The 24,104-nt window shown below is 51.7% G+C and overlaps 2 protein-coding genes, 1 long non-coding RNA gene and 1 pseudogene across 5 annotated transcripts in view; 3 read left to right on the top strand and 1 right to left on the bottom strand.

The window, feature by feature from the left end:
* The first annotated feature begins 5 nt into the window (after positions 1–5).
* Positions 6–5,742, top strand: TESK1 (testis associated actin remodelling kinase 1). The gene is made up of 10 exons (XM_055293805.2): positions 6–1,534; positions 1,680–1,801; positions 1,933–1,981; positions 2,547–2,693; positions 3,036–3,118; positions 3,291–3,381; positions 3,638–3,721; positions 3,870–3,959; positions 4,105–4,219; positions 4,572–5,742. Exons 1-10 carry the CDS (start codon positions 1,316–1,318, stop codon positions 5,450–5,452), a joined length of 1,881 nt encoding a protein of 626 aa, XP_055149780.1. The 5' UTR covers positions 6–1,315; the 3' UTR covers positions 5,453–5,742.
* On the bottom strand, positions 5,691–14,689 carry CD72 (CD72 molecule). 3 transcript variants are annotated; one of them, XM_063609782.1, is made up of 9 exons: positions 14,460–14,689; positions 13,732–13,839; positions 12,894–12,965; positions 12,318–12,407; positions 11,634–11,996; positions 8,551–8,696; positions 7,499–7,614; positions 6,298–6,449; positions 5,691–6,009 (listed from the first exon to the last, which is right to left on the bottom strand). In XM_063609782.1, exons 1-8 carry the CDS (start codon positions 14,527–14,529, stop codon positions 6,302–6,304), a joined length of 1,113 nt encoding a protein of 370 aa, XP_063465852.1. In that variant the 5' UTR covers positions 14,530–14,689; the 3' UTR covers positions 5,691–6,009; positions 6,298–6,301. The 3 variants fall into 3 exon arrangements, with proteins under 3 accessions (XP_063465852.1, XP_055149781.1, XP_063465851.1); XM_055293806.2 differs by lacking the exon at positions 14,460–14,689 and adding an exon at positions 13,940–14,180 and having other exon boundaries at positions 11,661–11,996; XM_063609781.1 differs by lacking the exon at positions 14,460–14,689 and adding an exon at positions 13,940–14,178.
* LOC134731458 (uncharacterized) overlaps positions 12,971–24,104 on the top strand; it is a 25,101-nt gene continuing 13,967 nt past the window's right edge. The window contains exon 1 of the long non-coding RNA XR_010113738.1: positions 12,971–13,808. This is a non-coding gene — a long non-coding RNA (uncharacterized lncRNA). The remainder of the gene's footprint in view (positions 13,809–24,104) is intronic.
* Positions 21,056–22,880, top strand: LOC129490757 (tigger transposable element-derived protein 1-like; annotated as a pseudogene).

Raw genomic sequence — 24,104 nt, 5'->3', positions numbered from 1 at the left:
GTGGAGGGCGGAACCCTCACACTGAGGAGGGCTGGGTCACACTGAGGGGAGGAGTCACCTTGAGAGGAGGGGTCACAATGACTAGTGGAGTCCCTCGGAGGTGGGGTCTTACTGCGTGGGAGGAACACAGAGCAAGGGGGTACAGCACTGAGGGGTTCTGACACACACTGACGGTGGCAGTGCCACACTGGGGAAAAGTGCCCCTGAAAGGGAGGTGTCTCACTGAGGAAAGGAGGGGTCTCCGAGGGACAGCGTTCTTTGAGGGGGTGGGATCTTGCGGAAGGAGGGGCTTCCCTGCAGGTGGAGGCTTCTCTCTTAGAGTCTTTTGGACAAAGTAGTAAGAGGGAGGTCCCGGCTGGGAGGAGGAGCTGGACTCTCTTCTTTATTGGGAGGCGGCAGGATGAAGTGAGGAGGAGTCGGGGCTAAGCTGGGTGTGGGCCGGCCAAAGGCTCCCTGTAGCCCCGGGGTATCACAACCTCCCGTGAAGGTAGAAGGTGGTAGGGAGGCCAGAGGTTCAAGGTGTCGGAGTCGAAGAGACCTGGGAAATGGGCAGGCCGGGCCGGGGCGCAGGCCAGGAAGGTGGACAGGTTGCTGGGCTGCCTCTGATTGCGGCTGGGCCTGAGGGACCTACGTTTCTGCCCCGTTGGTCCCTGGAGCCCAGGAATCCGGCAGGTTTGGGCCCGACCCTCAACGGACAGTAACCCAGGGAGGAGAGGGGACTCCCTGGGCAGCTACGCTTCGCATGCGCACCATCAGCCCTTAATTCCCTTCCGTTATTCAAGCTCAGGCCTGAGCTTATTTGACCCGGGCGGCCCAGGGCATCGCGGCCGGAAAGCGGGGAGGCGGGGTTGCGCACCTGAGGGGGCGTGGCCGCTGCCGGGAGGCCGGGCTGGAAGGAGTTAAGCGGAGGCCCGGCCCAGCCCCGCCCCCGGCAGGCCGCGGAGCCTGAGCCCCGGCGGCTCAGCGGAGCAGCCGCCGCCCGCCTGCCCGCCCGCCTCCGCCCGCGGCAAGCCAGCCCGCCGGCGCCCGGGAGCGCTGCCGCCACCGTCGCCGCCACCGTCACAGCCACCGCCCGGTCCAGGCCCAAGCCCAGGCCCTGCGCGGAGCGGAGCAGAGCGGCGCGGCGTCCACCCGGGCCCAGCCAGCCGGCGCGGCGGGGGCGGGTCCAGGATCTTCGGCGGATCTTCCATTCTCAGGGCGGGAGCGGGAGTCCGGGCGCCCGGGATCGGGCTGGGCCCGCGCCCATGGCCAGCGCGGCCTGCCAGGGCCCCGGGGACCCTGCCATGTGAGGCAGGCCCGGGCTGGGGGCCCGGCCATGGCCGGAGAACGGCCCCCACTGCGGGGCCCTGGGCCCGGGCCTGGCGAGGTGCCGGGGGAGGGGCCCCCGGGGCCGGGGGGCACGGGCGGAGGCCCGGGCCGGGGCCGCCCCTCCTCCTACCGGGCTCTCCGCAGCGCCGTGTCTAGCCTGGCGCGTGTGGACGATTTTCACTGCGCGGAGAAGATCGGAGCCGGCTTCTTCTCTGAGGTCTACAAGGTAGGACCGGCCGAGAGGGCAGAGGGGCGGGACCGAGCCTTCAACAAGAGGCTGAAACTAGGGGGCCGGGAGTGCGGGGAAGAGGGTCCAGACTCCGGCGACCCGCCCGACCTGCCCGGCCCTCGCCGGCCGCTCCTACCCCCAGGTTCGGCACCGACAGTCAGGGCAAGTCATGGTGCTGAAGATGAACAAGCTCCCCAGTAACCGGGGCAACACACTACGGGAAGTGCAGCTGATGAACCGGCTCAGGCACCCCAACATCCTAAGGTGAGTGGCTCCAGTCTCTGGGCAGCTTGCTGGGCGGGAGAGAAAGGGAAAGATCCCGCGGGAAAAGTGGAACTGAGGAGGAGCTGAGACCCTTAACAGCCTACCCTTCTATCTTCCCCATCCTCTTGCAGGTTCATGGGGGTCTGTGTGCACCAGGGACAGCTGCACGCTCTTACAGAGGTGAGGATAGGCCAGGAAGGAGGGATCCCCACCCCCCTTCACCCCCAAGGATAAAGGGAGTCAACAGGCCTGGTGGATCTACGGAGGACTAGTGAGAGGCAACAGGATCTCCTCCCAGGGGAGGCTTTCCTGAACTTCCCTTTAGGCAAACCACATATAAAAGGCCTCAGCTGGTCTTATTCTCTGTATCCCCTAGAACAGTGCTGTCCAATAGAATTTTCTTCAGTGACGGAAATGTTTTCTATCTGTGAGATACTGTATAGTGTCCAATAGAGTTGACACCAGCCATATGTGGTTAAATTTAAATTATTTTCATTGTTTAGATTATTTTTTGTGGGTCAACTTGATTAAATAAAAAATTTTTTAATTAGTTAAATTGTTGCCCATGCCTAATGGCTACTGAGTTGAACAGGGCAACCCTGGAACATGGATGGGGGTGTCCTACAGCACAATCTTACCCCTCTGACCTCTGTGATCCTCTGGAGTGTCCCTTAGCGTATAAGTGGGGGACCTAGAATACAGACTGAAGTCTGACATCCATTCCCATTCTCCTCCTATGCACCAGTATATGAATGGGGGGACATTGGAACAGCTGCTCAGCTCCCATGAACCCCTATCCTGGCCGATCAGGCTCCGCCTGGCCCTGGACATTGCCCGAGGTCTGCGGTACCTGCACTCCAAAGGTGTATTTCACCGGGACCTCACATCCAAGGTAGGCTAGCGGGGTGGGTGGAGGCATGAGAGAGGGTTTGAGACTATTAGGTTGTAACTGGCCTGTGGATGTTGGAATGTGGATAATAGATATATTAGGATGTTGGAGTGGCAAGGCATTGGAGAATATTGGGGGACCAGGGTGAGGGGAGTGCTCGGAGGGACTTGAGCAGCACTGTTTGGAGTGTTGGATGATGTTGCAATATTGAAGTGCCTTGAAAAACTGGGAGAGCAGAGAGGGTTGGAGTTATGCTGGAGTGACAGGGCTTTGGGTTATACATCGGGAGGCCAGAGAGCAGAAGATGATGAGTGCGTGGGGATACTATGTGTATGTGTGTGTCAGAACTGTCTAGTCCGACGGGAAGATCGAGGATTCACCGCTGTCGTGGGTGACTTCGGGCTGGCTGAAAAGATTCCTGTGTATAGGTGAGATGAATGTCCTTGTGCCCCCCAGATCTCCCAGAGTGCCCCTATCTGATGTCCCCAGAGCCCCAGCGATGTTTCCCTTGGGGAGAGGAGGGAGTTCACTTCATCCCCTTTTGCCTGGGGGGGATGCCTGAGTAGGATGTTTCTGACCACCCTGCCCCTGCCCCTGCAGGGAGGGGGCAAGGAAGGAGCCATTGGCCGTGGTGGGCTCCCCATACTGGATGGCTCCAGAGGTGTTACGGGGTGAGCTTTATGATGAGAAGGTGAGACATCAACCCTTCGGATCCCCAAGGCCTTCGGAGACCCTTGAGGTGTTCTCATAAAGCCCCATCCATCCCCAAAACAACCCTACCAGATCTTCAGGAGTCCCCAAGATCCCTTTGCCCCCTCACAGGCACCCTTCCAACACATGAAAACTGTCAAGATCCCCCACCCTCAACCAAATTCTGCTATATTCTGTCAAAATTCTGAAATGAAAACTGTTCATTCTTCCCGGACACTATTATCTCTGACCCCCAGGCTGATGTCTTTGCCTTCGGGATTGTCCTCTGTGAGCTCATCGCCCGAGTACCTGCAGACCCTGACTACCTACCACGCACTGAGGTGAATGTCTCTAGGTTTGCCAAGAAAGAACTCCAGACTAGCTGGCTTATAACCAAGGAGGATTCCCTAGAGGCTGAGGTTCTGACTGGGGAGCAGAAGGAGAACCCAAGAAAAGCTGACTTGGAGGTCCCTCCTTCTGTCCCCACAGGACTTTGGCCTGGATGTGCCTGCTTTCCGAACTCTGGTGGGGGATGACTGCCCACTGCCTTTCCTGCTCCTGGCCATCCACTGCTGCAGCGTAAGAGCCTCACACTCCTTCCTGCCCCACCCTGCCCCCATCCATAAGCTGCCATGGCTGCCCTATGGGACCCAGGTGATGGGAGGAAACTCAGAGACCCTCTTTCGGAGCACTGAGTGAAGCCGTTCCTGTCTCTACCCATCAGCTGGAACCCAGCACCCGTGCCCCCTTCACTGAAATTACCCAGCACCTGGAATGGATCCTGGAGCAGCTGCCTGAGCCAGCCCCACTCACCAGGACTCCCCTGACCCACAATCAGGGTAAGTGAGCATGACCTTGACCCAGCTTGAGTCCTTTGGCCTTTCTCCTCCTTAGAACTCAGAGGTGACATGGGGGAGGCTAAGTATATTTATTAGTTGAAAAGGCTGGGGGTCGGGCTGGGGTAGGGTGGGAGGACATCTCCAAGAAGACAGTTTCCTAATGCTAAAGCTTGAGGGAGAGGAGGGGAAAGAAGTAAAAGGGGCCTGGAGATGACATCGTCCCTTACCAAAGCACCAGGTGGGACTCCCTTTTTCAAGCTGTAGTCCCACCAGCCTCCTGGAGAACAGTGAGGCCCTCAAGGAGCTGTGATCAAATGCTGAGGACAGTGATTCCAGACTTCTCTGTCTACAGGCTCTGTTCCAAGAGGGGGTCCCTCTGCCACACTTCCCAGGCCAGACCCCCGGCTTTCCCGAAGCCGGTCAGACCTCTTCCTGCCCCCATCACCAGAATCACCCCCCAACTGGGGGGACAATCTGACTCGAGTCAACCCCTTCTCACTACGGGAAGACCTCAGGGGTGGCAAGATCAAGCTCTTGGACACACCCAGCAAGACAGTCCTGCCTCTTGTGCCACCATCACCATTCCCATCCACGCAGCTGCCCTTGGTGACCACTCCAGAGACCCTGGTCCAGCCTGGAACACCTGCCCGCCGCTGCCGCTCACTACCCTCATCCCCTGAGCTCCCCCGCCGTATGGAGACAGCACTGCCAGGTCCTGGCCCTCCCCCCATAGGCCCCTCGGCTGAAGAGAAGATGGAGTGCGAGGGTAGCAGTCCTGAGCCGGAACCTCCAGGACCAGCACCCCAGCTGCCTCTGGCTGTGGCCACAGACAACTTCATCAGCACCTGTTCCTCGGCCTCCCAACCCTGGTCCCCTAGATCAGGACCCGTCCTCAATAACAATCCCCCAGCTGTGGTGGTGAACTCCCCACAAGGCTGGGCTGGGGAGCCCTGGAACCGGGCCCAGCATAGCCTGCCCCGGGCGGCAGCCCTGGAGCGGACAGAACCCTCGCCACCCCCTTCAGCTCCCCGGGAGCCCGATGAGGGGCTGCCCTGTCCTGGCTGCTGCCTCGGCCCCTTCAGCTTTGGCTTCCTGTCCATGTGCCCCCGCCCCACACCAGCTGTTGCCCGCTACCGCAACCTGAACTGTGAGGCGGGCAGTCTCCTCTGCCACCGAGGGCACCACGCCAAGCCACCCACACCCAGCCTGCAGCTGCCTGGGGCACGCTCTTAGCAGTGGAGCCTGTGGTCTCAGGCCTCCAACTTTGGCCTTCAGGACACCCTGTAAGAACAGAGCACACTTGCTGGACAGTGCCAGTTCCAGATGGGCTGACTGGCTCTTCTCCCCATGTAGGGGAGCCCCAGCATGGACTCAAGGGACAGAGCACTTCCAGTCGACCCCCGGCTCGCATTCCCGTGGGGATCACTGAACCAGACACAGCATTGCTGACACATGAGACTAACACGTGCAATTATTTAAAAAGATTTCAATAAAACTGCCTGGCTGGCTCCGGGCTGCCCCTATCCGCTCAGCCCGTGCGCCCTCCTCCCCCACCCCATTCTACCATGGGAAGTTCTTGGGGGGAAGCCAAAGTCCCTTCTAGAGGTGGCTTCACTCTTTTCCCAGGAACAGTCCAGTTTCAGGAAGAGGGAGCAGGCAGCAGGCTGGCTGGAAGTATCAGGTGTGGATCAGCTGGTGGCTGGGCACTGCCCACAATGAAGGAGATGGTCTGAGGACCCGCAGTCCTCAGGTTAGGAAGTAGGGGCACAGGTTCTTGTTGGCGTGAGTGTCTGGAAGAGTAAAGTATTGGTGAGCTCCGCGGTTGACTTAACTGAACCCTCATCCCACTCACCCCATTTCCTCCTCAGCTCTTGACAGCCACATCACCAGCCTCCCATAAGTTGTAGGCCTTACCTGTCCCTCCCTGTCCACCCCACCCTAACAAGCAGACCAAGCAACTGGAGGCTGTGGAGGAACTTTCATCCCAGGTACAAGTTTTCCCTCGGGCCCCTGGGCCCCTGCTCTGAGTCCCTCTGCCCCTGGACTCCCCATGCCTCAGCCCCATCCCTCACTCTTACCAGCTCAGTGCAAAGGGCTGTCCAAATCTGGAAACCTGAAAGCTGTCATCTCACAGATGTAGGGAAGATAACTTCTACATGCCTCTGACTCCAGTTTCCACCATGTCCAAATTTTATGTACCTTGGTACATCTTGAGCTTTGAGCATAAGTCCTAAAAAGTAGTAAGGTAGAGCTGGGATATGCTCTGGACATATCCCACCCTCCCTTCTCTCCCCTTCCCCTGCATAAAACCTAAGTCCTAACTCACCTGCCTACCTAAGGCCACATCTGGGCATGGTTCAGGACAGATGTCTGGAGTTCAACTAAAACAGGCTTTAGAACCAGCAGAGGGAAAAATCACTTCGAGGTCTTAAAGATGGGAAGGCCAGGCTGGGCACGGTGGCTCACGCCTGTAATCCCAGCACTTTGGGAGGCCAAGGTGGGCGGATCACAAGGTCAGGAGATCGAGACCATCCTGACCAACACGGTGAAACCCCGTCTCTACTAAAAATACAAAAAATTAGCGGGGCGTGGCGGCGTGCGCCTGTAGTCCCAGCTGCTGGGGAGGCTGAGGCAGGAGAATGGCGTGAACCCAGGAGGCGGAGCTTGCAGTGAGCCGAGATGGCACCACCGCACTCCAGCCTGGGAGACAGAGCGAGACTCCATCTCAAAAAAAAAAAAAAAAAAAGATGGGAAGGCCAACTGGGGAACATAAGGAGGTTGCCACCCTGTTTCAGGGTCCCTAGGGTTGATCCTCAATGGTACCCCACTGCTCTCTTGATCACAGTGAAGTGGAGCTTCGATGGTACCCCCGCTGCTCCCTTGCTTACTTCACTGAGGCAGCTCTAGTGCCCCAAGTGGCTGCTACTGAGAAAGTACAACCTCAGTTTGGGTGGCCTTGTCGAAGGATGGAGAAACGCTGCTGTCCTCAGCTGTGGAGCCTTAACTAAATCCTTAATGTCTCCCCCTAAAAGATAGCGTAGGTCCCAACCTAGTAGTTACTGAAACAAAAAAGCATGTGCCAGGGACTTCTAGGTGGAAATAGAATGGAGAATAAGATTGTCCTAAGAAGTTATTAATCAAATAGAGGAAACAGACAAATAGGCAATTACAGTGTTGATTTATGGGAGAGTTCTGAGGGGAGCAAGTGGGAAGGAAATCTGATTACCATGTCTTTATGGAGGGGATTATGGAAATACCCAGAAGTCCTAACAGACTTACCTAGTGTGTTGCGTATCATCGGTCAACTTCCCATCCTTGTTAGAGCTGAGGCCAGTCCAATATGAATCCCCTGAATCACGATTTGGCAACAGCCAATTTAAGGTGGAGTAAGAATGCTAAGGAGAGATTCAGAGAGACCAGAGATAAGTGGAGAGTGATGAGAAATATGGAAGAAAATGCACGCCCTAGGGAGGACTCAGCTTTGGCAAGGGGGCTGTATATATAACAGCTCTTTGGTAACTTGTCCCTGAATCCATCGAAGTGCCACCCTGCAGATACAGGCTCACTGCTAAATTTGCCTTCCAGCTAAGTGAGAATCTCTGCCAGCCTTTGGAGGGGAGTCATTCTGTGTGCTGTTCTGGCCCCAAGGGACTAATCCCTACAATGCAGCCCACCCAGGTGTGGGACCTCTCTGCCTGAGAGGCCACAAGAGTCAAGGAACCTGTCAAGCAGCCCAGGGAGCTGACCAGCAAGCTGAGATGAGATACAGATTAAAGTAGAGGCCGGGCGCGGTGGCTCACACCTGTAATCCCAGCACATTGGGAGGCTGAGGCAGGTGGATCGCCTAAGGTCAGGAGTTGGAGACCAGCCTGACCAATATGGTGAAACCCCGTCTCTATTAAAAATACAAAAATTAGCTGGGCGTGGTGGCGTGTGACTGTAGTCCTGGCTACTCAGGAGGCTGAGACAGGAGAATTGCTTGAACCCAGGAGGCGGAGGTTGCAGTGAGCTGAGATTATACAATTGCACTCAAGCCTGGGTGATAGAGCGAGACTCTGTCTCAAAAAAAAAAAAAAAATGTAGATATGGTTCCTAAGTTTCCACTCTCATGCCAACTCTAATCAGTTAGTAGGGGCTGCCTGGACCACTGTGCTGAGAAGATGCAGAGGTTGTTTCCAAGCTCAGAGGTCAAGAGTATTGTGATTCTCAGTTTCTTCCATGGAAAAGGAATGGCCACCTCAGCCATGTGTGCACTGCCATTCCTGACTTGAGGACATATGTCCCTTTACCTAATAGTACCCACTACAGTCTGTGAGTAAGGATATGCTTACTGATTGTTGATAAGTTTCACTGAATGTGGCCAGCTTGGAAGACAGAGTTTCACAATGTTTTTGGCTCTCCTGCCAATTTTTCGAAGTAGGTGAGATGTAAAAGCAGCTTTTCTGATGCATTATCCATCCCATCGGACAGCAGGTGTCTAAAAAGCAGAAAGAGTGTGATAGCAGCAATAGTTGGGATGAAAGTGACTACTCAGCAATCTTTTGCTAACGATGTTCCCCTAGGGCTAATCTCAGCACCTTCATGGACTTCTATGATCTTTGCAATCTTTCTTTCTTTTGCATCCCCTGGAAACACCATACCTGTCCTTACTTAGTAAAAAGACTTTAACATTCAACAACATTACTTCTTAGCAATCTGGGAGGTCTGTCTTAATAGGGCTGATTTTATTACCCCAATTTCTGAACAATTGCAGTCCACCCTGACACTTTACCTAACATCTCTTGGGCCCATCTCCTCCACTCCCTAAAGCACCCCCGACTGCACATCCTCCACTCCTCCAGCACTGGCCGCCTCCTTCCCTCTCCAATTTCCTACAAGCAGAAAATGTTGGGTCCTGTTTTGCAGAAACTGAGCTCTCTCCTTTTCCCTTCTCTCCACCTCAAAATTTCTCTTCTCTGTTCTTCTTTTCCTGACTATCCATAAGAAATAAATATCCCTCTTTCTTCAACATCCTATATCCCAATCTGCACTTCTGATCCCAGGCCACCTCTCTCCATTGCTTTGTTCCATCAGTCCTACCTTCATCACTCAAAAATCATTCCCTCTCCACTAGCTCCCTCTCTTCTCTCTACATGTCCTCATGTCCCCATCCTGCTACTCCCTTGAGCTACTGTCCTATGGCAACTTAAAGGAATAAAAAGAAATCCCTGCTGGGCACAATGGCTCACTTCTGTAATCCCAGCACTTTGGGAGGCCAAGGCGGGGTGGATCACCTGAGGTCAGGAGTTCAAGACCAGCCTGGTCAACATGGTGAAACCCCACCTCTACTAAAAATACCAAAAAATACCCAGGCACCATGGCGCATGCCTATAATCCCAGCTACTCAGGAGGCTGAGGCAAAAGGATCGCTTGAACCCAGGAGGCAGAGGTTGCAGTGAGTCCAGATCACGCCACTGCACTCCAGCCTGGGAGTGCACTTCAGTCTCATAGAGTGAGACTCTGCCTCAAAAAAAAAAAAAAAAAAAAAAAATCCGTATGGCCAAATGGAAGAGGGTGAGGAGATAAGTGGCACAGTGAAAGGTAGGCAGGGGTGTTGGAAGCCATGTTAAAGATTTTTATTTTTATATTATGAGGAAGAGAAAGTCAGTGTAGGGTTTTACATAGAGGAATTTTGTTCACTAGCTATATCCCAAGTGCCTGGGTACAGTGCTAGAACATATTATATGTTGTGTATTCCATAACTGTTTATGTAATCAATTAACTGGAATGCTCTAGATTGGGGTGACATGATCAGATTTTTGTTTGTAAAAGATTACCCTGGCTCCAGTATGAAGAATGGACTGCAGGGAGAGGAGTGAGTAGGAAAAACATTTAGAAAGCTGTTGCAGATATCCTTGGAAAAGGTGAGGATGGGCAAAAATCCAAATGGATATATAGACTTGGTGATGGAAAGTGAAGGGAATTCCTCTCTGAAAGAGTGGAAGATGAGGGCATCTGCTGAAAGTGAGGGAGAAGGAGTTACTATGGAGAGTAAGCTGACCACTGCAGAGGTTGCCAGGCAGTGCTGAGAGACTAGAGTCTTGGTGGCATTGAGCAGAATGATTCCACAATTTGTCACACCTTGGTGCTGACCATGGGCAGTTGGGTTCATCCAGAGTTGAAATTTTGCCCATCAGGTACACTAGAAGGATAATGGAACAAAGTGAGTGAGGCAGGTGCGGTGGCTCATGACTGTAATCTCAGCACTTTGGGAGGCTGAGGCAGGAGGATTGCTTGAGCCCAGGAGTTCAATACCAGCCAGGGAAACATAGTGAGACCTTGTCTCTATTTTAAAAAGTAAGTGAGTAGTTAAAAGTGATGGGCTCCAAACCCATGATAGGTAGGGAGAGAAGTGTGGACAGGAGACAGCTGATGGGAAGGGATAAAAAAGGGTGTCAGTTGATTGCAGGCCTTGGCTGATGGGAAGGGAGAAAAAGGGGAGTCTGCAGATTGGAGGCCTCGATGAGATCAAAAAAGTATGGGGAAAACCTGCAGGAGTGGTGGGCGGCTGTGATCAGAGTGGAAGTCTGAAACCATCCTTTCGCCAGAAGAGCAGTTTGGGAGGTAGAGGTCTAAGGTGCTGCTAAGAGAAAGGGCAGCCCTGGCATGGAACTGATGGTCACAGAGGGTAAGGTTAAGGAAATGAGGGCAAGGGGTGTCTGCACATAATCTTGCTGTCTTATGCCTGGGGAGATCACCCAGATGACCCCCAAACTAGACAGAGCCTAAACCTGATCATAGCCCAAAAACACCCCAATCCCCTTGGGCCTGGCACCTTGCCTAGACCCTCAGCCTGTTTTGATACAGCCTTGCCTCTTTTATGTGTCCCTTTCCCCATCTCCACCTACTGGCTGGGGTCCTGCTTTCAAAATGAATGCACACCCCATCCTAGTTCCCTACACCACAACTCCCAGCTCCACCTCACTATGAGTGCTGAGCGCCTCACTGCCTTGCCCCACCACCAGGTTGCACTCCATGTCAGCCAGTAAGTCTTACCCTTTGGGGAAATCTCAGCTATAATGAAAATTAATTAAAAATGAGGTCCCTGTCTTTAGAAAGATGTGCAAACTGCCCAGTTCACATCCAAATTTGGGGGCGTTCCCAGATCCTTGTCACTGATATCAACCGGAAGAAACCTTGGACAGTGTGATTTGGATTGCTGGCTGCCATCCTCCTCTCCCCTACAGGATGAGCCTTGGAGCTGGGTGGGTCCCCCTAAATCTAGTATGCAGCTTGGTCCTTCTCTCTGTTGGCCAAGGCTGAACAGCTCATGTCAGCCACCACTCTGGTTCACTGCCCCTTTCCTGAACACCTCACAGGCCCCTGGGTGATACACCCCTGCCACTAGTATCTCCTTGCTCCAATCCATCCTTACCTTCTCTCCTCTCCCCAGAGCCGATACCTGCTGAGCGGCATGGGAAGAAGGGCTTCAGTGTGTTCTCCATGTTGCTCAGCTTCTGCTCCAAGGCCCTCCTCTGTTGCTCCTCACTTTGCAAGGTCTCCTTCGTCTTCTCTCTGTCTGCCTGGCAGGCCTGTAGCTGCCCTTCGGCCGCCTGATGAGCCCTCTGTTCCACCTGTAGTGCTTCCTGACTCTGCGCCAGCTCTCTCCTGGACCCCTGCAGATCCTCTGCACTCTGTCCCAGCTGCGTTATCTTGAGGCGGAGCTGCTGCCTCAGGCTGCTGTTAGTGGCTTCCAGAACCCTGTTCATCTGCTGGAGCTGCTGAGACACCTGCAGATCTGTTTGGCCACAGAGATTTGGTGGATGTCTTCTCCAGCCCTGCCCTAGTGCCCTGAGACTGCAGCATCAGCCCTTTTTCTACTTCTTGCAACTTTTTGCATCACAGGCTGAAATACAAGATTTGACTGCCTAAAGCGTAAGGAGGTACTGGATTAGGTGAGGACAATTCAGGAAGACAACAGCCCTGGCTGGAAACCAAACCCAAAGCTAAGGATGTGGTGGTAGTGACTATGATCCCTGCTGAGGAAGATCAGCTTTGGGGCGAGAGTCGGGACGAAAGTCGTTCCGTGTAAGTGGGAAGTGGGGACAGCCTTACTCACAGCGCACTCCCAGGCAGATGGCGGCCACTCCTAACAGCAGGCAGGTGAGGAGCAGGCCGAGCAGGAGGTATCGCAGGCAGGCTGTGCGGCCTTAGGGAGACAGTGGGATGGATGCGGGCAGTCAGCCCCCGGAAAGAATGTAGAGAGGAGAGGACAGGTCCGTGGGGGAGACCCCTGGGGAAGGCATCCCTAAGAGGAGGGCGGTGCAGAGCTGAGGGGGCAAGCATGGTGGTTTCTGTTGGGTAGCGGGGTGTTTCGCAGGTAGGGGAGAGGGTGTTCCAGAATCAGTGCTGGTGAGGACTCGGGGGCGTTACCTGGGAGAAGGGGAAGGAAATATCAGACGGAGAGAGGGGAAGGGGGGCAGGTAGGTGAATTGGGACGATCCGCAGGGGGGGCGGTGCACGTCGGATTCAGGCGCACCGGATGAAGGTGAATGTAGCACGGCAGCCGGGGCAGTCGGAAGGGCTGCGCCCGGGCTCATCCCGGGAAGAGCTGCACCCCGCGGGGCCCAGCGCCATCCGCAGCCGGGACAGGCGCGAGCACGTGACCCCGCGGCCGCCCCGCACAGGCACTCACAGGGGAGAATCCGCCCAACAGCTGGTGACGTCACGGCTCTCCAGGACTCAGTTGGCTGCTCCGATTTGACCGCTGTCGAGGGGAGCATCCAGTGTGAGACGGGAAGCCCCGAGGATTGCCCCTTCTCCTCCTGCGCACCCGCTTCGCCCTCGCCACTGGGAAACTCCAGTCTGCCCCACGTTGCCCGCTAGAGTTGCTCTGGGACAGCGTGTCACTCTCCTGAGTTCTTCCTCTGCCCGGGACTCTCTCGGCTCCCTCCTGGGTCTCACTGTATCTTTTCCCGGGACCCCCTCATCTCTCCTAGTTCTCCCTTTATCGTTTCCTCAGAGGCCCCTTATCTGTCGGCTCCAAACCCTCTCCCCCTTTGCTCTCATCCATCTCCCATCACCTCTTTTCCCTCCCGTGGCTCCCCGTTTCCCATTAGAACTCATCCCCCACAGGGCTGCCCTATCCCTCCGCAGCCCTTATCTCCCCGACTGGGGTCTCCGCCTTGCCGGAGGAATCTTTCTTCCTCCCCTGGCTCCCATTTACCCTGTTCCTATTCTTCTGTTTCCTAAGAACCACCCTCCTCCTTTCCCCAGGGTATTGTGCTCTCAAGAATACTGTGGGCCATGGCGTGGGGGCGCACGCCTGCAATCCCAACACTTTGGGAGGCCAGGGCAGGAGGATCACTTGAGCCCAGGAGGTCGAGGCTGCAGTGAGCCATGATCATGCCACTGCACTCCAGCCTGAGTGACAGAACAAGACCCTGTCTCAAGAACAACAACAAAAACATTGTGGACTCCCCAGCTCAAGACACAGCCCTCCAACAAACACACATCCCCCAGGCTCTCCAGACCTGCTTTGTCCCCTAGTACAGAAGAAGCCAAGCTTGAGGGCCCCCCTCGGACTGTGGGCACTTGAACATTCTCATAGGTGAGTTCCCCATCTTCGTCAGCCCCTGGGTCTGGAGAGAAGAGAAAAGGGACCAAGGTGGGATTTGGGAATGGGATCTGTGGGGCGGGGAGTGGGGATGCAGGATCAAGGGGAGGCCTCATCCCCCTTACCCTGTCCTAACCGGCTGGAGATGCTCTTCTTCAGGGGAGCCTTCACAAACCTCAGATCTGCATAGGTGATGGCCTCAGCCATGGTCCCGAGCAGCTCTGCCCCCACTCGTCTTCCCTGTCATCCACCGTCCTCCCTTGCCCCTCTCTTCTCTGTCCCTTTACAACTAGGCTCTGTGTTCCCTCTGTGACTGCACAGCTTAGCAATTGGCCCTGTGACTTCCAGTCACAAAAGAGGAAGGTGTTAGCAAGTCTCAAACAGATGGGCTCAATGAAGCAGAAGGCATCCCTGGGCCAGGGCCAGAGGGGCCACGGAGGGGACACTGAGGTCCAGAGCGCAGGGGTAGGGGCTGGGCCTGTCCCCGTGTCCTCCCTGTGCTTCCTCTCCATGCATCTTAGACCCATGTGGGCCATGCTGGGCCCCAAACTCGGTCCTTCTGGTTATCCGCCCTGATCTGCCCCACCCTCCTCCTGGCTGCCTTGTCCACTGGGGCTTATGATGTGTAGCTGGAGCTGCACTGACCCAGACGATCTCCCCAGCTCCAGGGTGAGGCTCCGTTCTCCCCATGAGACTGGGGGTTCCTGGTTTGCATCCCTAGCTTCTCATCATCCTGGGGTTTCCAGTAACTGGGGGTTCAGGAACAGGCTTGGGCCAGGGGTGAAGGTAAGGAACAGCCATGGCTGCAGCACCTCTGGAAAGGCATGCGGCAGCACTGCCCCCCATGCACCCTCATGGGGAGCCAGGGAGCAGGTGAGCAAGGGAGTTGCAGAGGGCTTAAGAAGGTCTGCAGCTTCCTAGGCGGAGGCAAGGCAGAGGAGCAGAACAGAGCCAGAGGCCGAGCGCAGATTCTGGACCAGCAGAGGTTTTGACATTTTCTTGGTTTGGTTTTGGTTTTTCTCTTACTTTCCTAGCAAAGTTCTTCCTTTAAAAAGTTCCAAAGCTGTCCTTTCACACCCAGCCCCAAGGAAAAAGGCGGCATTTGTGGCGGAGGACCCAGGGGCTGCGAGGCCCTCATAGGTGGTGGGGGCCTGGCTGACGGAGGAGGGAGGGAACCAGTTAGGGGAAAGGGGGCTGCTGAGCAGGGGTGCCCAAAGGTGCTCCCTAATGTTCTTTTACCAGGATGTGACCCCTAATAGGAGCCCCCAAATGGCCTACATCCGGGATAGGAAGGAGCTAGAACAAGATGTAGTGTGGGGGTGGGAAGAACCCGCCCCTAGCAAAGTGACATCTGCCCCGCAGAACCCCCCTCCTGCAGCTGTGGGGAGGAAAAAGGAAGGGGGAAAAGGTCCTCACCACATGCCAACAGATCGGATGATTGGTGATGTGTGACAGGACACTGCCAGGGACACTAGAGCTCTGCCAATAGCTCCGCCCAGCCAGCCCTAGAGGAAGTGGCCATTGAGGCAAAGCTGTCACCTCAAAAATGTACTTGTAGAGAGGCACAAGTGTGCATGTGTGTGCATGGACACGCATGTTCCCAGGACTTTGCAGTCTGTTAGGGCATCTGTGAGGTGAGCGGCTATGTCAGAGCCTGCCTGGAGGAGGATGCCTTCTGTGGGCCGAAGGCTGCCTGTGATCACTGTTATTTTCCATGGCAGAGAATGACAGGTCATTTTCAGAAAAGTCGTCAAAGGTCATCACAAGAGATCCTACAAGTATTTCCTTTTTGAAGCTCACTGTTTCCTAAGGTGCCTCTGCAGCTGTTAACTGTCCTTGATGATTAAAGTTTCCAACAACCCAGACCTTCCCCCAGATACAGAGAGTGGTATGTGGTGCTGACTCCCTGGGGGCCTCATGGGCCCTGAGAGTGAGTAGGAGGGTATAGAGCAGCTGGTGGCAGGGGTGGGTGGGGTGGGAACAGACAAATACTTGAACCTGTGGTGTACGGGGGTGGGGGTGGGTGTGGGCAGTGTGTGAGTAAATCAATTGCAGGAACATTTGCAGGAGTTCCACAAACTGTAGAATGTCCCAGTTTTCAGATCCAATACGTAGGTGAACATGATGTAGATGCCAGGTAAAATGCCAAAACCAAGCTTCTAGACTGCACTCAAAAAGGAATCCATGGCCAACATAGTGAAACCCTGTCTCTACTAAAAATACAGAAAAATTAGCCAGGTGTGGTGGCTCGAACCTGTAGTCTCAGCTACTCAGGAGGCTGAGGCAGGAGAATCGCTTGAACCCAGGAGGTGGAGGTTGCAGTGAGCCAAGATCGCACTATTGCACTCCAGCCTAGGCAACAAGAGCAAAGCTCCATCTCAAAAAAAAAAAAAAAAAAAAAGGAATACAAGGACTTGCTGCCTAACTTGACCTGTGGAGAGGCTTAAGAAGGGGATCTCCTGGTCAGGTGTGGTGGCTCACACCTGTAATCCCAGCACTTTGGGAGGCTGAGGTGGGCAGATCACCTGAGGTCAGGAATTTGAGACCAGCCTGGCAAACATGACGAAATCCCATCTGTATTAAAAATACAAAAATTAGCTGAGAATGGTGGCATGTGCCTGTAATTCCAGCTACTAGGGAGGCTGAGGCAGGAGAATTGCTTGAACCCGGGAGGCAGAGGTTGCAGTGAGTCAAGATTGTGCCCATCCTGGGCCACAGAGTGAGACTCTGTCTCCAAAAAAAAAAAAAAAAAGAAGAGGATCCCCGGATGGAACTGCACACCCATTATCTTGAATGTCTTAACCAGGCTTGTTCTACATTTTTCTCCTCTTTAGCTCTTTTGGTGATGGTTACATATCTTTTCATCACAGACCACATTCGCTTCTATCTTAGACCAGCTTGTAACCTTCCTTTGTGAACAGGGTAAGAGAGTGGGATCCTTCCCCTTCCCCATGTGTGTCACTTGGGGTCTTTACAGTTTTGACATTCACATTACATTTAGAGGCGGGACATGAGAAAAGATACCTGTAACTCCAAGCTGTACCTCTACTGCCCAAATATCAGGGAACTTTTAAGAGCTGAGGGGGTCAGTGCTGTACATGTCAGCTTTTCCAGAACCATAATATCATCATCTGAGAGCCTGGAGGGCAGACACCAACACCCATGTTTTGCCCTCTCCTGGCCTCCCCACTACTCATTACAGGGAATGGGTGCTTACGGTTGACAAGAGGAGGGGGCCCAACCATGAGGGCATCAGATAGAATTTGCCATGTGGAAGGGGGCTCACCTGATCAACTTTGTGTCATCGATACAGTCTATGTCAGGACATCAGGAGCATCTCCTAAGACTCTGAAAGTCAGGCTATATCTGTCTTCATTACTTTAACCCACTGGCCTCCGGGAAGCCCTAGTTTACTGACAGGGTGTGGTAGCCAGAATAATGGCCTCCCAAAAATGTTCACACCTGAATCCCCAGAACCTGTGAATATGTCACTTTACCTGACAAAATATAGATGTGACTACGTTAATTAAGGTCCTTTAGATGGAGAGATTATCCTGTTTTATCTTGGTAGATGGACTCTGATCACATGAGTCCTTGAAAGAAAGACCCTTTCCCATCATGGGAAGAAAGAGATTCGGTGAGGGAAGGACGGCCAGAGAGACGCCACAGGAGAAACACTCAACCCACAGGTCCTGATTTTGAAGGTGGAGGAAGAGGACCATGAGCCAAGGAATACAAGAAGCCTCTGAGAGCTGGAAAAGGCAAGGAAACAGATTTTCCCCTTCAGCATCCAGAAAGGAACCAGCCCTGCAGACACCTTGACTTTAGCCCAGTGAGACCTGTGTCGACCTGATCTCCACAACTGTAAGATAATAAATTTGTATTGTTTAAGCCACCAAGTGTGTAATTTATTGGAGCAGCAAGAGTTTCCTGAACTATGGAGGAAGCATGATGTAATAGAAAGAATAGGGAGACTCTGGTTAAAGAGACCAGCCTTGCCACAGTATGTGACTTTGGGCAAGTCACAGTTTTCCATCTGTAAAATACAAGATAGTCTGACCTCAATCAAGAGTATGATTGCTGGAGACACACTAGGTGTGGACTTTACAAAGACCTCTTCAAAAGTCTGTCACAAAGGCTTCAGAGTCAGGAGGGAGAAAAACGGGCCACCTGATTGCACCATGAGGGAGACTTGGATTTCTTTGATCACTGAAGCCAAAGAGTACAGATAGGTCTTCGGTGACTTGCCCCAGGCCTCTCCTTGGTCCTGCCTCAAATGGTGACACAGAAAGCACGTTCTCTGTGCTAATGGCACAGAGCTGAAAAGAAAAGCAAATACATCAAAAGGCCAACTCAAGATTCAAGCCTTGCAACAAGGCAAAATGATGGCTCCAAACCACAGAATGAAATGTCATAAAAATAATAACAGCAGGCCGGGCACGGTGGCTCACACCTGTTACCTCTTGGGAAGCCAAGGTGCACAGATCACGAGGTCAGAAGTTCGAGACCAGCCTGGCCAATATGGTGAAACCCCGTCTCTACTAATAATACAAAAATTAGCCGGGCATGGCGGCGTGCACCTGTAGTCCCAGCTACCCGGGAGGCTGAAGCAAAAGAATCGCTTGAGCCCGGGAGGCAGAGGTTGCAGTGAGCCAAGATGGTGCCACTGCACTCCAGCCCGGGTGACAGAGCGAGACTCTGTCTCAAAAAAAAAAAAAAAAAATAATATAATAATAACAGCAAAGTCAGGCACAATGGCTCATGCCTATAATCCCAAGGCTTTGGGAAGCTGAGGTGGCAGGATCACTTGGGCCTAGGAATTTGAGACCAGACTGGCCAACACAGCGAGACCCCATCTCTACAAAAAATTTAAAAATTAGGCGGGTGTGATGGCACACACTTATGGTCTCAACTTCTTGGGAGGCTGAGTGGGGAGGATTGTTTGAGCCCAGGAGGGCGAGGCTGCTGTGAGCCATGTTTGTGCCACTGCACTCTGGCCTGGGCAGCAGTGAAACCCTCCCTCGAAAAATAAATGAATCAAAATTAAAATTAAAAAAGATAAGGCGAGGCACGGTGGCTCACGCTTGTAATCCCAGCACTTTGGGAGGCCAAGGCGGGCGGATCACGAGGTCAGGAGATCGAGACCACGGTGAAACCCCGTCTCTACTAAAAATACAAAAAATTAGCCGGGCGTGGTGGCAGGCGCCTGTAGTCCCAGCTACTCGGAAAGGCTGAGGCAGGAGAATGGCGTGAACCCGGGAGGTGGAGCTTGCGGTGAGCCGAGATCGCGCCACTGCACTCCAGCCTGGGGGCCAGAGCGAGACTCCGTCTCAAAAAAAACAAAAAACAACAACAACAAAAAAAAATTAAAAAAGATAATACAGCAAGCATTTATTGAAAAATGAAATTTGGAATTCAAAAAATAAATTGCATAAGCATAGGATGGAGTCCTGGGTTAACAATTGTTTATGGAAAAAAATTTGAGGAGAAAGGCAGTTATTATTTTACACTTGAAGGGATCTTAGAGAGCCCAGCCTGCTTATTTTACAAATTGGGAAACTGGACTCAGCAGGCTGTAAGCGCCTTATAAACTGACCCAGTGACTGGAAAGAAGCTTGTGACAAAAGGCTGCCACATAGAACTGTAGCCCCCTTACCAAATACATCAAACATTGTGCCAGCCACACCTATAGCCTTTTTTTTGTTTTGTTTTTTACTTTGTGTTTTTTATCCCATACTTAAATACTACCTATAGCCCTTTTTAAGCAGGCAAACCCCTGCTGATGAGGCAGCCCTAGTCCCCAGAAATTGTGTCTTGTGACCTCCAACCCCTTTGACCTCAGCTGATTAAAATTAGCAAGTGAGGCCTGGCGCAGTGGCTCACACCTATAATCCCAGCACTTTGGGAGGCCGAGGCAGGCGGATCACCTGAGGTCAGGAGTTCAAGACTAGCCTGGACAACATGGCAAAACCCTGTCTTTACTAAAAATACAAAATTAGCTGGGCATGATGGTACACGCCTGTAATCCCAGCTTCTCAGGAGGCTGAGGCAGGAGAATAGCTTGAACCCAGGAGACAGAGCTTGCAGTGAGCTGAGATTCCACCACTGCACTCCAGCCTGGGTGACAGAGCAAGACTCTGTCTCATAAAAAAAAATGGGTTAAAGAGACAAATTTATAAAGGCCGGGCCCAGTGGCTCACGCCTGTAATCCCCGCACTTTGGGAGGCCGAGGCAGGTGATCATGACCAGCCTGACCAACATGATGAAACCCCATCTCTACTAAAAATACAAAAATTAGCCGGGCGTGGTGGCACATGCCTGTTATCCCAGCTACTCAGGAGGCTGAGGCAGGAGAATCGCTTGAACCTGGGAGGAGGAGGTTGCAGTAACCAAGATCACACCACTGCACTCCAGTCTGGACAACAAAGGGATACTCTGTCTCAAAAAATAATAATAATAATAATAATTAATTTAATTGAATAAAAATATAAAATGAGCAAGTGGGCCTCTGCCTAAGGCTGACCAGTCCATGGACAAGCCAGTGACCTGGACATCAGGATGAGTTTATCAAATGCCCATTTTCAGGAATTTAAGTGGGAAAATATGGAGATGACCACTGAGTTGGCAGTAGGAGTTAAAGATGAAAGGATGTATAGAGAGCGTCTACCTTGACCCACAGAGTTCTCCATACCTAGCGATCGTGCCTGGCTACTCCTAGCTCACATACTTAGTGGGGAGTGATTACCCTGGCAGAGGTGACTGAACCTGATTGCCTGATTATCATGAGGGGTTAGGGCTGCTGCTACATACTGTAGGAATGTCCAGGCACACCTCATTTTATTGCACTTCACTTATTACGCTTCACAGATACTGAGTTTTTTACAGGTTGAAGGTTTATGGCAACTCTGTGGCAAGCAAGTCTACTGGTGCCATTTTCCAACAGCACATGCTCACTTCGTGTCTCTGTGTCATCACATTTTGGTAATTCTTAAAATATTTCAAACGTTTTTCATTATTATTGTATCTGTTATGGAGATCTGTGATCAGTGATTTTTGATGTTAATATTGTCATTGTTTTGGGGCACCATGAACCATACCTATAAGACATTGAAATTAATAAAAGTTGTGTGTGTTCTGACTGCTCCACTGACTGGCTGTTCCCTGTCTTGCTCCCTCTCCTTGGGTCTCTCTATTCCCTGAGACACAACAATATTAAAATTAGGCCAGTTAATAACCCTACAATGGTCTCTAAGTGTACAAGTGAAAAGAAGAGTTGCACATCTCTCACTTTACATCAAAAGCCAGAAAGGATTAAGGTTAGTGAGGAAGGCATGTCCAAAGCCAAGATAGGCCAAAAGCTAGGCCTCTTGTGCCAGTTAGCCAAGTTGCGAATGCAAAGGAAAAGTTCTTGAAGGAAATTAAAAGAGCTACTCCAGTGAACACAAAATTATAAGAAAGCAAAACAGCCTTATTGCTGATATGGAGAGCGTTTGAGCGGTCTGGATAGAAGATCAAACCAGCTACAACATTCTCTTAAGCCAAAGCCTAATCCAGAGCAAGACCCTAACTCTCTTCAATTCTCTGGAGGCTGAGAGAATTCAGGAAGCTGCAGAAGAAAAATCTGAAGCCAGCAGAGGTTGGTTCATGAGGTTTAAGGAAAGAAGTCATCTCCATAACATAAAAGTGCAAGATGAAGCAGCAAGTGCTGATGTAGAAGCTGCAGCAAGTTATCCAGAAGATCTAACTAAGATCATTGATGAAGGTGGCTACACCAAACAACAGATTTTCAATGCAAACTAAACAGCCTTTTATTGGAGAAGAGGCTATCTAGGACTTTCATAGCTGGAGAAGAAAAGTCAGTGCCTGGCTTCAAATCTTCAAAGGACAGGCTGACTCTCTTGTTAGAAGCTAATGCAGCTCGTGGCTTTAAGGTGAAGCCAGTGCTCATTTACCATTCTCAGAATCCTAGGGCCCTTAAGAATTATGGTAAATCTATCCTTCCTGTGCTCTATACATGGAAGAACAAAGTCTGGATTACAGCACATTTGTCCACAGCATAGTTTAGTGAATATTTTAAGCCCACTCTTGACACCAACTTCTCAGAAAGAAAATTCCTTTCAAGATATTACTGCTCATTGGCAATGTACCTAGTCACCCAAGATCTCTGATGGAGATTAATGTTCTTTTTACTCCTAACAAACTTCCATTCTGTAGCCCATGGGTCAAGGAGTAATTTTGACTTTATTTAAGAAATACATTTTGTAAGGCTACAGCTGCCATAGGGATTCGTCTCATGGATCTGGGCAAAGTAAACTGAGAACTTTCTGAAGAGGATTCGCCTTTCTAGATACCATTAAAAACATTCATGACTCATGGGAGGGGGTCAAAATATCAACATTAACAGGAGTTTGGAAGAACTTGATCTCAACCCTCATGGATGACTTGGAGGAGTTCAAGACTTCAGTGGATGAAGTAACTGTAGCCTGATGGAAACTGCAAGAGAACTACAGTTAGAAATCGAGTCTGAAGATGTGACTGAATTGGTGCAATCTCATGAGCAAACTTGAACAGATGAGGAATTGATTATTATGAATGAGCAAAGAAAGTGGTTTCTTAAGATGGAATCTACTGGTGAAGATTATGTTGAAATGACAACAAAGGATTTAGAATATTCTATAAACTTAGTTGATAGAGCAGTGTCAGGGTTTGAGAGGATTGACTCCAATTTTGAAAGTTCTACTGTGCAAAAAATGCTACCAAACATTGCATGCTACAGAGAAATCTTTCATGAAAAGAATCAACGTGGCAAACTTTATTGTTGTCTTATTTTAGGAAATTGCCAGAGCCACTCCAGCCTTCAGCAGCTACCATCCTGATCAGTCAGCAGCCATCAACATCAAGGCAAGAACCTCCATTGGCAAAAAGATTATGATTCACTGAAGGCTCAGATGATCATTAGCATTTTGTAACAACAGTATTTTTTAATTAAGGTATCACTTTTTTTAAGGTATAATGCTACTGCACACTTTAATAGACTACAGTATAGTATAAACATTACTTTTTTTTTTTTTTTTTGAGATGGAGTCTCGCACTGTTGCCCAGGCTGGAGTGCAGTGGCGCAATGTCAGCTCACTGCAAGCTCTGCCTCCTGGGTTCATGCCATTCTCCTGCCTCAGCCTCCCGAGTAGCTGAGACTACAGGTGCCCGCCACCATGCCCAGCTAATCATTTTGTATTTTTAGTAGAGATGGGGTTTCACCGTGTTAGCCAGGATGGTCTCAATCTCCTGACTTTGTAATCTGCCCACCTCAGCCTCCCAAAGTGATGGGATTACAGGCGTGAGCCACCATGCCCGGCCTTTTTTTTTTTTTTTTTTTTTTTTTTTGAGATGGAGTCTCACTCTGTTGCCCAGGCTGTAGTGCAGTGGCACAATCTCAGCTCACTGCAACCTCCACCTCCCGGGTTCAAGCGATTCTCCTGTCTCACCCTTCCAAGTAGCTGAGATTACAGGCATGCACCACCAGGCCTGGCTAAATTTTTTTTTGTATTTTTAGTAGAGACAGGATTTCACCATGTTCCCCAGGCTGGTCTCGAACTCTTGAGTTCAAGCAATTCACCCACCTCAGCCTCCCAAAGTGCTAGGATTACAGGCAAGAGCCACTGCGCCCAGCTAAACATAACTTTTATATGCATTGGGAAACAAAAAAAAATCCTGTGATCATTGCAGTGATCTCAAACCGGAACCCACAATATCTCTGAAGTATGCCTGTATCTGCATGTTAGGGGATTCATGGGTGCCCCTTGGTGTTCCATGCTCAGTGATATATTGGGCAACTTTAACTACCACAGCCTGGAAAGAACCCAGTTATCAGAAGGCTGAGAAATGAAGGTCTGGCTCACCCACTGGGCAAGTAATTCAGTCCAGCAAGAAGTACTGCTTGAAAGTGAGGGGAGTCTAGTGTGGATGGAAGGGGAGGAAAATGAAGAATGTCAGTTACAGTCTCAGAACCAACCACAGCACTGGGGATTTTAGCTTGTCCCACTGATGCTCCTATGATAAGTTTTTGTACCTCTTTTTTTTTCTTTTTTAATCAGAGTCAGAGTCTCACTCTGTCACCCAGGCTAGAGTACAGTGGTTCGACCATAGATCACTGTAGCCTCAAACTCCTGGGTTCAAGTGACCCTCCCACCTTAGCCTCCCAAGTAACTAGGACTACAGGCACTCACCATCACACCAGACTAATTTTGTTGTTGTTGTAGAGACAAGGTTTTGCTATGTTGACCAGGCTGG

The sequence above is a fragment of the Symphalangus syndactylus genome, chromosome 9 (genome assembly GCF_028878055.3).
Source record: "Symphalangus syndactylus isolate Jambi chromosome 9, NHGRI_mSymSyn1-v2.1_pri, whole genome shotgun sequence".
NCBI lineage: Eukaryota > Metazoa > Chordata > Mammalia > Primates > Hylobatidae > Symphalangus > Symphalangus syndactylus.
Note: the sequence above shows the minus strand (reverse complement) of the source record. Positions and strands in the feature narration are given on the sequence as shown.